The sequence below is a fragment of the Natrix helvetica genome (genome assembly GCF_964273705.1).
Source record: "Natrix helvetica genome assembly, chromosome: 1".
Taxonomy (NCBI): Eukaryota; Metazoa; Chordata; class Lepidosauria; order Squamata; family Natricidae; genus Natrix; species Natrix helvetica.
The window spans coordinates 120,636,234-120,649,912 of NC_138548.1; the positions used below are offsets into that span (position 1 = coordinate 120,636,234).

A 13,679-nucleotide genomic window follows, 5' to 3' on the forward strand; every position below is an offset into this window, starting at 1 on the left:
CCTTTTATTTTTATTTATTATCCGTGCCACATTTTTTATAAAGGTTAGTACCAATTACAACATGTTTCATTTAATATATTGATATATATCACATTAATGATGTATTTTATCATCTCTCATGTAATTTATAAACTTAAAAATGGGAGGTGAAAGGGCCCCATAAGTGGAATAGCCTAGGGCCTCTTTTCATCTAAATCCGGCCCTGAATACAAGGTTGCCCTTCTTTGTTAGAAATACCCATATTTCTGGACCCTTGAAATCCTCTCCAGAAAACAAGAATTCAATATTTTTTGTATCTTCTTTGAAGCTTCTATTTGTCAAACAACCCTCTAGCTCACAAGATCACAGGGTTCTAACTCAGTCTCACTATCAGGCATCACTCTGTACAGGAAATTATAGAGAACCACCTTTAATCCAAATTGTATTTGATTGTCCCCAAAGATGAAGACTCAGAAGTCAGCTTCCACTATGCTTGGAACTGCTTCTGGGGGAAATCAGAAGTTGGAAAAGTGAACACCTTGGATCTTCTTCTCTTCTATTCTTCCTCTATAATGGACCCATTTGAGCCAGCCTGTGACAGCCTTGGCAATCAGCTGTGAGAAGAGGGGCCATAGGAGGACTAGAGTAGACCTTGTTCCTAGAATGGTAGAAGCTTAGGAGAGGGACATCTCCCTAAATGATGCCTCATGATGCCACACTTACCTGAATGAAGCCAAGTACATTTTCCTGCTAAGATCCTTTGCGCAACAGATCAGCCTATATGCAAATCTTATTTTTCCCCAAGTAAAATAACCTTCCTGAGATTAGGCAGCCTCAGTTCCCTATGGAAGCAGTTGCAATAAATTTGTCCTCTTGACAATCTGAATTGGGAATATTATTATCACGCCAAAAGATTTATTCCTAATGCTTCCAAGGGAGATTTTTCTTGCGTAAGAAAAAAACACTGTCCCCTGTGCTAGCCAGGTTCTTCAGGTAAACAATCAACTTCTATCTTGAGAGCTCTTGGAAATTCAGCTGTAAACATAACTTCCCTTCGGGCCTTATCCAGAAAAAATATGATTATAGGTAATAACCAGCCTTTTATTTTTTAATGATTTTTAAAAATTGTTTATTTAAACAGGTTTTACTAAACAAGCAGTAGAATTGCCCACCGCTTCCATCATTTTTATAATCCCAACTTGTTCATGGAGGAAGAAGAAATAAGAAGTTTGCTATTTTGACTGTTGAAATAAATCATGCTAATATTTTAAAGGATGCACAGAAACTCCTATGGCACATAATATTTCATTCCATAACTCTCTAATTGATGCAATTGTTTCCAGAGATACTAAATGCATCTCTTTATATAGATGTAGAAGTATCTCTGTATATGTATGTGGATCCTAGTGCTGTCCATCTACCCAAAGATGCAATGTATGTACATTATGAAATTGCAGAAATAGGAAAATTAACACTAATTGTTGGCTTCCAATATTTAATTCTTGACAATAGGTAAGCATGATGATATTATTAGTGACCCATTTTCCCATGCCAAATCGATCCTGTTCTGTTTTATTCTATTCTTCGAAGGATAATGTGAATTTCCCCCAGACTTTCTTGAAGGCTGCCTTCACATCTTTGTTGCGTAAGCTGTAAATGAAAGGGTTGATCAGAGGGTTTACTACCGTATAGAACAATGAATTTGCCTTGTCCCATTTGGGAGTGTGTTGAGAGTTGGGCCTGGAATACATAATGAGAATGGAGCCATAGAAGAGAGTGACTGAGACCAAGTGAGCTGAACAAGTGAAGAAGGCTTTGCGTCTCCCTTCAGCAGAGCGGATGCGGACTATGGTTGCCCCAATGCCAATGTAGGATCTCAGGATGACAGCTGTGGTTGCCAGCAGATTGCAACCCATCAGAGAAGACACAAAGAGATCATAGATCCCTATGTCATCACAAGCCATCTTCACAAGTGGTGCCACATCACAAAAGTAGTGATTGATGACACTGTTTCCACAAAAGCGTAGGTGGAAAGTGTTACCAGTGAGTATAATGGCACTTGCAAACCCAGCTACATAAGCACCTACCACAAGCCGGGCACAAAAATCCTTGGGCATGGCAGTGTTGTAAAGGAGTGGGTTGCAGATGGCTACAAAGCGATCATAGGCCATGAAGGCCAATAGGAAGCATTCAGTGTAGGCCAAGCCAGCAGAGAAGAAGAACTGGGTTGCACAACCAGCTAGGGAAATGTGGTTGTTCTTGGACACACAATCAAATAAGATCCGAGGAGTGTAGACCGTGGAGTACCAGATATCCAGGAAGGAAAGATTGCCCACAAAAAAGTACATGGGAGTGTGCAGGCGGGAGTCTTGATAGATCAGGGCTATGAGACCCAGGTTCCCAGTCAATGTTATGAAATAGGTGGCCAAGAACAGCATAAAGAAGATTATCCGTAGAAATGGGTCCGTTGTAAACCCAGCCAAGACAAAATCAGTAAGCAATGTCTGATTCTCTTCCGCTTCCATCATTTTCATAAGCATAACCTGTTTACAGAGGAAAAGGAAATTAAAATTGTGTCGTTTTCAGCCATGATATAAAAAATGCATGCTAATATTTTGAATGATTTGATGAACAGTCAAACCTTTGCTATATTTTTGTCAATTTTGTGTCCAAATGCTTTTGCTTCTGCTTTTTTAATCTCATGTATATATTTACAGGATTCAGGTTTTACAAGTAAAGGACAGCAAAAGAGCCTCATCACTTAGGAGCTCTCCATGTATCTTCCTAATTTTTTCTGAAAGTGGTGCAAATGATGAGTGCTTGATGGGCCTTGTTGGGACTTAGACAGTTAACAAGGTTGGTGCTAAAGAAAAACTGGTTGGAAGACCATGAAGAAAGCATGACTATGAAATTGGAGAAACCATCGAGGACTGGTAATACATGCAACACTTTTACATATTTCCCAATGCTCCAATTTTGGGTTTTTTTTTTTGAGGGGATGACACTTTCCATATATTTATCATTGCAGTTTTCTAAAATCCTTAGTAAACATTATGGAGCAATGATGAAGGTCAAGGGGACAAATTGTTTTTCCTAGTCAATCTCCTTTAAAGTTTGGATCAAGAGAACAAAGAATACTAAATTATTTTCACTCAACTGATGTTTTTGGAAAGCTTGGAAAGTATATAGAGTGACAAGTGTATAGACTTTTATGCTATAACTATGAGATTAAGAGTTATAACTATGATGTACAATATTATGTATAATTAAAAGAGACTACATTGTATCATTATGAGAACAATGATTATAATTAGAGTGTATAATACCATATATACTTTAAAAAGACTTGATACAAACAGTACACTGCTGTTGCAGAAATGGAAACATGATGCATAATAAAGGAAAATGCATAAAAATACATTTTGTTAAAAAACAAGTAGGTTGTAAACCCATCCGATGTGTATAAACGATATGTGATTGCCCTCCCTTTTCATTGTTTTCATAACCACAGTCTGTTTATAGAGGATGAAGAAGAAAGACGTTTGCAGTTTTCAGTACTAAAAGAAATGATACATGCTAATATTTTAAAGAATGCAATGAATCTCCTGTGGCGCATAGTATTTCATTCCATAACTTTCCAACTGATGGAATGGTTTCCAGAGATATTAGAGTTCTATTGCATGTAGATCCGAATGCTGTCCATCCACCCAATAGGAAAATTAATACTAATTCTTGGCTTCTAGTATTTAATACTTGACAATAAGAAAGCATAATGATGTCGCTCCAGATTCTAAAAACTAAATCTGCCTTCATGAACTGGCAATTGCATTTTCTATATTCTTTAAATTGAAGTATCCCATGGGGGAGGGGAGAAATGAACCTTTTTCCCATGTTAAATAGGTTCTATGCGAAAAGCCAACTTTAAACATTGGGAGAAAGTGATAAATGAAAAAGATGCATTTTTAAAATACTCTCTGCTAGAAGATGAATATAATCTGTCAGACATAGTCAAAGGGCAATATTTACAATTACAACATTTCTTAACAGCATAATTTGGAGCAGCAGCATTTTTGATTTCTGAATACCCAAGATATAAAAATAACTTGTTAAATCCTTCATAACTAAAACAAACAAACAAACAAAAAACAGCCACCCACTATTAATTTTTATAGATATTTGTTTCCGGTAAATCTATTTGATATGTAAATGGTAAAGAATGGGTGAAACAATGAATTATAAATTATTATATTGTCTGGATAATGAAAGAGTATCTTAATTTTTGTAGAAAAACTATAGTTGGACTTTAAATTATGAGTTATACAACAACAACAAAATATTTTGAATTTGCTGAACATTACATTTGTATAGTAAGGACTGTCAAACAAAGCATTTTGCTGAAGATATACTGTAATAATTCATCTTTAAAACACATGTTTTTAAATGAGGAAATTTTACAGAATGAAGATAGTGGTTAATCACTGAAATAATCTCTCTGATCTCTTGATTCTCTCCAACAACTTTTATTTTGGTAATCCAATCTGAAAAAAGGAAATATCAATGGCATTCATGTGGATGATGTGAATTTCCCCCAGATTTTCTTGAAGGCTGCCTTCACATCTTTGTTGCATAAACTATAAATGAAAGGGTTGACCAGAGGGTTGACTACCATGTAGAACAATGCATTTGCCTTATCTGAATCTGGAGTGTGTTGAGAGTTGAGTCTGGAGTACATGATGAGAGTGGAACCATAGAAGAGAGTGACTGAGACCAGGTGAGCTGAACAAGTGAAGAAGGCTTTGCGTCTTTCTGCGGCTGAACGGATGCGGACCATCGCTGCCCCATAGCAATATAGGATCTCAGGATGACAACTGTGGTTACCAGTAGACTGCAACCCATTGAAAAATATGCAATAAGATCATAGATTCCTATGTCATCGCAGGACATCTTCACAAGTGGTGCCACATCACAAAAATAGTAATTGATGATATTTTCCCCACAAAATCGTAGGCAGAAAGTATTACTAGTGTGTGCAATGGCATTGGCAAATCCAGTTGTGTAAGATGCCACCACAAGCTGAGCACAAAGCTTCTTCGGCATCACCGTGACATAAAGAAGTGGGTTGCAGATGGCCACATAGCGGCCATAGGCCATGAATGCCAATAAGAAGTATTCCATGTAGGCCAAGCTAGCAGAGAAGAAGAACTGGGCTGCACAACCAGCTAGGGAAATGTGGTTGTTCTTGGACACACAGTCAAATAACATCTGAGGAGTGTAGACTGTGGAGTACCAGACGTCCAGGAAGAAAAGGCTGCCAACAAAAAAGTACATGGGAGTGTGCAAGTCGGAGTCTAGATAGATCAGGGCCATAAGGCCCAGGTTCCCAGTCAGTGTTATGGCGTAGGAGGTCAAGAATAGCACAAAGAAGATAAGGCGAAGAAATGGGTCTGTTGTAAACCCGCCCAAGACAAAGTCAGTAATCAATATCTGATTTTCTTCCACTGTCACCATTTTCATAAGCAGAACCTGTTTACTGAGCAAAAAGAAATTAGATTTTTGAAGTTTTCAGCCCTGAAATAGGGAATCCCTTCTAGCATGTTGAATGATGTGTTGACCCCACCCATGATACATTTGGTAAGAGTTTGACCAATTTTGCCCTAAAATGATTTTGCTTCTCTGTGTTTAATGTGCTGGATATATTTACAGGATTCAGCTTTTAGACAAAAAGGATAACAGAAGGCTCTCTTTACTTAGGAGCACTTCCTGTATTCGGCTAATCTTCTCTGAAGGGGGTCTCAGCTTATGTGTGTGCTTGAAGATTCTTATCAGGACTCAGACTGTTAACAAGGTTGGGGCTAAAGAAAAACTGGAAAGAAGACCCTGAAGAAGGCTGTACTATGCAGTTGCAGAAACCTTCCAGAACAGGTAACATCAAATCAATTCTACATCAGTGCTGGGATTCAAAAGTTTTTACTACCAGTTCTGTGGGCAAGGCTTGGTGGGCGTAGCAGGGGAAGGATACTGTAAAATCTCCAGTTCCTCCCCACTCCAGGGGAAGGTTACTGCAAAATCGCCTTTCCCCTCCGATCAGCTGGGACTTGGGAGGCAGAAAACAGATGAGGGCGGGGCTAGTCAGAGATGGTATTTACCGGTTCTCTGAAATACTCAAAATTTCCACTACCAGTTCTCCAGAACTGGTCAGAACCTGGTGAATACCATCTCTGTTCTACATGGTTGCCAAGAATACTCTAGGAACATGCTCATATAGACACCAAGAGTCAGCTCAAACATTACCTTTTCTAATGGGTCACAGGGCAAATGAAGCATATATTTCACATAGATTTCTTTCCCCTTCTTGTTTAGATTATTGTCCCTATCTGCTTATCATAACAGCTTCCTAGAATCAGTAAATCGATAGTCTGCTCAGGCTTTTAACAAATCTCTCCCTGATTCCCCAGGAGGTCACTTCTGCCAATAGTCCATCCATTTACTCCAGTTAGGATACAATAATAAAAATATGATGCTTGGGAACGTCTACACCTCCAGAAGTGAAATGCCTTATTAAGAAGGGCTTATAAGCTTCAGAAATGGTTTCATGTAGCAGAGACATACATATTGTAGAAAATAGGATAGTCTGTACTCTCTTCAGCTCAACTCTCCACCTTCCTAATAATACTAAGAATATTAATATTTTGTTACAAGCACGGACATTGATTCTCATGTAAAAGAATGCTACAGTAGATGAGTGGGTGGGGGAATGTAACTAGTATCCCCCCCCCCCCGAAAGTGTAAAATGGCTCAGATTGTAAACAAGAGAAGCAGCAACTGGGGAGGTGCAGAGAAGGGAAAGAGTTAAGGATTGTGATAGGATCTCTGCCTCAGTGCCTGGATCCCCAACTCTGTGGAGGAAGGGCTTCTCTTAGTGAAGCAGTCCTCACTATATCTGTGTGAAGAGCGCAGGTGAAACAGATGAGTAATCCTGATCAGGGAATGGCCCAAGATGGAGAAAGGAAAGAATCAATGAAGGGCAAGAAAATGAGAGCAGCTCTTTGGACCTGAAGGAAACACAAACTCCATGTCTTGCATTCTAAGACACACCATTTTTGTGCTTCAGAGACACATCACTGCCTTTCAAGCACATCACAATGTTATAAAATCACTTTTAAATCAATATAGTAAACCATCTCAATATTTATGACCGTTTTTTACACTTATGACCATTGCGGCATCCCCGAAATCATGTGATCAAAATTTAGATGCTTGACAACTGACTCATATTCCTATTGTCCTGGGGTCATGTGAACACATTTTGAGATCTTCTAACAAGTAAAGCTAATGAAGAAGCCAGATTCACTTAACAACCATGTTACTAACTTAACAGTGCAGTGATTTACTTGACAACTGTGGCAAGGAAGATCATAAAATGGGAAAAAACTCATTTAACAAATGTCCCACTTAGCAACAGATATTTTGGACTCAATTATGGTCAAACGTTGAGGACTACCTGTAGAAATCTTTGGTCTTAAATATACTTATATCAGCATCTCACAAGAGAAGTCAAAATTAGAATAATACCCAATAATACTGGAATAATACCCAATGTGTAACAAGGGAGGTAAAGTGCACCTGTTCAGCCTTCTAACTTTAGCCTTTAGGAGAAGAGCAAAAATGCTTCAAAATTGGCCCAATTGTTTTAAATGTATTTTAAATGTAAATAAAAACAACTGAACACCATGCACTGTGACAACAGACCACCAGACCATTGCCCTAGAATTGACAAGGAAAAGATATGGATATTTCTTAAACAGAGATGCTTCTCTTCCTAAAAATATTTTGTCAGCAATTCAATTGTCTAGATTCATAAAGACCTTGCAATGCATTCTGATAGTGTCTGCATGAATCTGCATTTATCAGATTCTTAGTTCATTTTGTCTGCTGAGTTAAATTCTTTCCAACAGGCTCAAAGCAGCGCAGCTGTTCCTCTCAATATATGTTCACTCCAGCTTTGTAAGGTAGGACAGAGTAAGAGAAAGTGACAAGTCAGTCAGTGAAGTTTAAAACTGAGTAAAATCTGTAAGTGGCAATTTATTCCATGCCATGTACATTCAACGGAACTCTCAGATTGGAAGGAATCACCACATCCAACATCTCCCCTATATATCCATAATTAACTTATCCAAGGAGTTTGCATTCAGAAAACTCCGAACTTGCATCAGATTTGTATGTGAAGATGCTCCCGGACTTTGTTTTCAGCCTTCCTTTTTGGTTCAGGACTCTCCTCCTCTAAAATTAGAGCTTCTTCTCCCTCATAATACTGATAAAATAGTATTACAATAGCAATAGTACAATAGAGTAATGAATCCATTTTTGCTGAAGTTAATTACTTTCTTCGGGGACGCCCTCAGTATTCAACCTTTTAAAGCTTAGTTGCTTAATGCATTCAAAATCCTCGATTAGCATAAATTACCTTGAACCCAAATTCTTCCCTTCAGTACTGTGATGTCCATAGAATCTAATACAAGGTTGCCCTTCTTTGTTGGAAATACCCATATTTCTGGACCCTTGAAATCCTCCAGAAAACAAGAATTCAATATTTTTTGTATCTTCTTTGAAGTTTCTATTTGTCATACAACCCTCTAGCTCACAAGATCACAGGGTTCTAACTCAGTCTTACTATCAGGCATCACTCTGTACAGGAAATTATAGAGAACCACCTTTAATCCAAATTGTATTTGATTGTCCCCAAAGATGAAGACTCAGAAGTCAGCTTCCACTATGCTTGGAACTGCTTCTGGGGGAAATCAGAAGTTGGAAAAGTGAACACCTTGGATCTTCTTCTCTTCTATTCTTCCTCTATAATGGACCCATTTGAGCCAGCCTGTGACAGCCTTGGCAATCAGCTGTGAGAAGAGGGGCCATAGGAGGACTAGAGTAGACCTTGTTCCTAGAATGGTAGAAGCTTAGGAGAGGGACATCTCCCTAAATGATGCCTCATGATGCCACACTTACCTGAATGAAGCCAAGTACATTTTCCTGCTAAGATCCTTTGAGCAACAGATCTGCCTGTATATGAATCTTATTTTTCCCCAAGTAAAATAACCTCCCTCAGATTAGGCAGCCTCAGTTCCCTACAGAAGCAGTTGCAATAAATTGTCCTCTTGATAATCTGAAATGGGAATATTATTATCATGCCAAAAGATTTTTTTCCTTATGCTCCCAAGGGAGTTTTATCTTGCATAAGAACAAAACACTGTCCCCTGTGCTAGTCAAGTTCTTCAGGTAAACAATCAACTTCTACCTTGAAAGCTCTTGGAAATTCAGCTGTAAACCAGGGATGGGTTTCAAAAACTTTTACTACTGGTTCTGTGGCTTGATTGTCATGTGACTGGACAGGTGTGGCTTCATGGCCATGTGACTGGTTGGTCATGTGACTGAGTGGGCATAGCTGCTTGGTCATGTGATTGTGTGGACATGGCCAACTTGACATCATTCACGTCAAGGGTGCCTTGCCTGGCCTCTTTTCGCCTCAAAGGCCTCAATGAGATACAATTTTTCTGTCTGTTTATTTACTACTAAACATCCAAAATATACTATTTAATTCTATGTATATATGCCATATGTGTACATACATATTACATAGCATAGTGTATAGGCACACAAAAAGATATTTTATCTACTATATACTGTACACACATACACACATACTCATTTGCAATAGGTACACGATATTTGCCATAACTTCTCATATCTGGTAAAGAAGTCCATTGCACACAAAATGTTGACGCTATTTTTACTATTTAAACTGTGGAAATTTGGATAACACCAATCAGAGGAAGAGGAGGAGGAGGTGGTTTGCCAGTTTTAGATAGATTTGAGCCAAATATGACAAAATAATCCACATGATATAGAATAGAATAGAATAGAATAGAATAGAATTCTTTATTGGCCAAGTGTGATTGAACACGCAAGGAATTTGTCTTTGGTGCATATGATCTCGTTGTACATAAGAAGGTATAAGGTTTCCTGCTGGGGCAGGGGGTTGGACTAGATTCTAGCCCTAGATTGTTTCAAAGCATCTTCTGAAGCCACGTCTAGTGCCAGGGTTAGTGGTCCTTCTCTTTCCTCTCTTTCTCTCACGTTTTAGGAATCACATCTAAAGGACCTCTAGAAGTCTTGTTCAAAACTGATTGTACTCTGTGACAAAAACTTTAGCTCAGATTCGTTAACTTGACTATAAATGATCCCATTTAGATAATCTAGGGGTTTTTGTAAGAATGTGGAAATGAGCAAAACAATATAGTAGAGAAAGAAAGAAAGAAAGAAAGAAAGAAAGAAAGAAAGAAAGAAAGAAAGAAAGAAAGAAAGAAAAGACAAAAAAGATGTTCAGCTCTTAATATTTGAATATATCTTCTTAATAAACTTACTAGTAGTAATGTATTAGAATATTTCCTATCTCCTTCCCTCCCTCTCTCCCAGCCGAACCAGACAGAATTGATAGGAACACACCTCTGCTGTAAACATCACTTGCCTTGGGGCCTTATCAAGTGATTCTGATTACCAATAATCAGAAAAAATCTGTTTATTGGTAATAACCACTTTTATTTTTTATGATTATTTAATTGTTTATTTAAACATCTTTTACCAAACAGGGAAACAGCAAAAGAAAGTCAAAAAAGAAGACAAAAAGATATTTTTATTGCAGTTTTAGATAAAATGTTAAATTACTGTACAAATGAAAGGAAAGAATAGGAAATTGATTTATTTGTTGATAGTTAAATTTATTATATTCTTATTTCTAATAACTCTTAATGGACTTTTGCTTAGGATTGAATGATGTGGCTTTATTATTTGTTTTCTATTTATTAATAGATAAAATATGAGATCAGGGATAAGGATATCATTGGTTGAAATGTTAGAGACGGTGATCATTTATATTTCTTTTTCCATTCTCTCTTTTTCTCTCCCTCTCTCTACACACAAACACATTTTCCTTAATTTGTATTAGTTTTTTGTCTTTGTATTTTTAAACTGCAATAAAAATATTAAAATTATTATTAAAAAAGTAATACTGCAGAAGATTCTCAAAGAAGGGAGACAGGAATTATTAGCCACAATATCAGAAATGTCACATTGAGTCTTCCTCTATAGATAGGCTATGTCCAAAAGATGTTAAATCTGACCCAGAAATACTAGAACCAGAAGTACTGGATACAGTAGTTTTTAAAAGTGGGTATTACAAAATAAAGAAGGCAATTAAAGTGGAATTACAAATGGCAAGCCAAGGGAATGACGAGGCAAAGAACATTTTACTGGACATGCAAAAGATGCTGATTAAAGCTTCCAAGAAGCCCCTGGGATGGGAAAGAGAAAAACTGCAAAGGGACCAAAGCCAGTGACATCTGAATGAGTTAAAGATCAGGATTTTTAGAAGTAATAGGAAGGAGTATAGAGTTGATTTTGTTGATCAAAGTTAAGATAACATGTTTACAAAGTTCTGATAGCCCTTTATGAACTTTCTTCTGGTACCAGGATTGAAAAGTTGATGATTTATGGATTTGCCTGTAAATGCGGGTTGGGTTATTATGGGAAGAAGAAGAATCATTTGTTTGATAAAGATTGAAAGTCATTTCTTTATATGTTTTCTTTGTCTTTGGTCTTTTTTGCATTTTTTTCTTTCTAATTCTATTTCTGGTTTTAATTTATATTAGCTTTTACCACTGTAATTAAAATATTTAATACAATTATGAAATAAAGTACATCACAAAAAGATTATGAATAAAAAGGAGTATGTTGTCTTTCTTGAGATGGAAAAGGCAGCTTATTATCTGAGATTTCAGAATATTGTAGAAGAGAAAGAGGAAGACCTGGTTGAGGTGATGATAGAGCTGCTGGCTGGAGTATTACAGAAAGTTAATGATGTACAAAGAGAAATAGACGCAATACCATATGAACTATGCAGGAAGGCATAAATTACCAATAGAGGTGCATGTGAAGAAGACGCTGAGAGATGAAATACACAAAAGTACTAGAAATGAGCCTATGAAGTACAAAGGGAGAGAAATTCTGACCTGAAAACCTAGGAGTGTTAGAGACCAGAGGAGACAGTATCAATTATTGACAGCACAACTGATTAAATATAATGTGTCGTTCAGATGGCTGATACCAGTAGGAATTCTGGTTATCTGGCAAGACAAAAAAATTAAGGTGGATACCTTAAATAAAGCATGAATTTTTTGAATTTTTTGCAAATGAAGAACAGGAAAGCAGAGAGGAGATAGAAAATAAAAGGATGAATTGCAAGTAGAAGAAAAGCTTTAGATCAAGAAGAAAGAGAGAGAATGGAAAATGAGCGGGCAGAACAAGAAGGTGCAAGAACAAAAGGATAGAGAGAGATAAGAACAATTAGAAGGGTAAGACCTATATATAAATGAAAAGATGGATGGGAAAGCAAAGATGCTATTTGTGAACATAAATGGATTGAACCCCACAAAAAGAAAAAAAAACCTTCACAAAACTACAAAGATTAAAATTGGATATAATTTTCCTTCAAGAAATGCATATTAAAAACCAACACAGCAATCTATTGGAATACCCCAAAACTGGAAAATTGTACTCATCACTAGCACACCAAAAGAAAAGAGGGGTGGCACAATATGTCAGAGAATCGTTAAAAACCAAGCAAATATACACAGATGAAGAAGGGAGAATACTAATGATGGACATGTTAATAAACTAGAAACAAATTCTCTTGACTGCAATAATAAGCAGAAAGATAAAAAGATAACTGAAATGGACTACAAAAATATATGTATAATAGGGGACTTCAACGCAATTGTGGACGTTAAAATAGATTATAGAAGCAGCAAAAGAAGTAAAAAAATAAGAACACTTCCAAAAACCATTTTTAAAATGACACAAGAAATAGGCTTACAGGATGTATGGAGAGAGCAAAACCCCAAAACAATAGACATGGTATGAATGACATCAGAAATGAGAGCAGATGTCCAGGAGATAGACATAGCAACGAACATATGGGCAGACCACGACCCCATAAAAGTTACATGGAAGGGACAAAAGAAAAAACTGCGATAGACAATGAATCAAACTATTTTAAAAGACAGAGTTCACACAAATGATGGAAAAAGAAATGGAGTTTTTCTTTAAAGAAAATAGAAAAGAAGAAACATCACTGCCAAATGTCTGGGATATGACAAAAGCATAAATGCGAGACTTAGCAATAACATAAAGCAAGAAGAAGCAAGAAAAAGAAACGAGCAAAATATATTACAGGAAGAGCTTAAAAGACTAGAAATAGAGTGTGTGTGTAAAATATAGGTTTATTTGTCCTTTTTTCTTTACTTTTGATCTTGTTGAATTAGTGTAACAATTTTTGTTGGAAGTATAGGAAATAGTTCTCATTTAGAGAAATAATACAGTACATGGATGATAGTAGTATTTTATATGTACTTCTAATTTTATATCCATTTCAAATCTAGTCTTCCTATTGCAGTCCCTTTATTGGATCCAAGACATTTAGATCAGCAAATAGAGATGAGGTTACTTCAATAGGCATTTGAAGCTTTGCTCAGATATCAGTAAGAGTCAGCCTTGTGGTCTATCCTTGCTAGTGACAAATTTGATTGTATTATACACATAAAAATTAAACCCCAAGGTTTAGCAGAGTCCACCTGGACTGCATGTAA

The 13,679-nt window shown here is 36.8% G+C and overlaps 2 protein-coding genes across 2 annotated transcripts; both read right to left on the reverse strand.

The window, feature by feature from the left end:
- Positions 1-1,556: 1,556 nt before the first annotated feature.
- LOC309389873 (olfactory receptor 9G19-like) lies at positions 1,557-2,513 on the reverse strand (the record flags this gene model as incomplete). The annotated part of the gene is made up of 1 exon (XM_081948763.1): positions 1,557-2,513. One exon carries the CDS (start codon positions 2,511-2,513, stop codon positions 1,557-1,559), a length of 957 nt encoding a protein of 318 aa, XP_081804889.1.
- Positions 2,514-4,543: 2,030 nt separating this feature from the next.
- Positions 4,544-5,487, reverse strand: LOC309389929 (olfactory receptor 9G4-like; the record flags this gene model as incomplete). Its single annotated transcript, XM_081948898.1, has 2 exons — positions 4,544-4,812; positions 5,001-5,487. 2 exons carry the CDS (start codon positions 5,485-5,487, stop codon positions 4,544-4,546), a joined length of 756 nt encoding a protein of 251 aa, XP_081805024.1.
- Between the last annotated feature and the right edge of the window lie 8,192 nt (positions 5,488-13,679).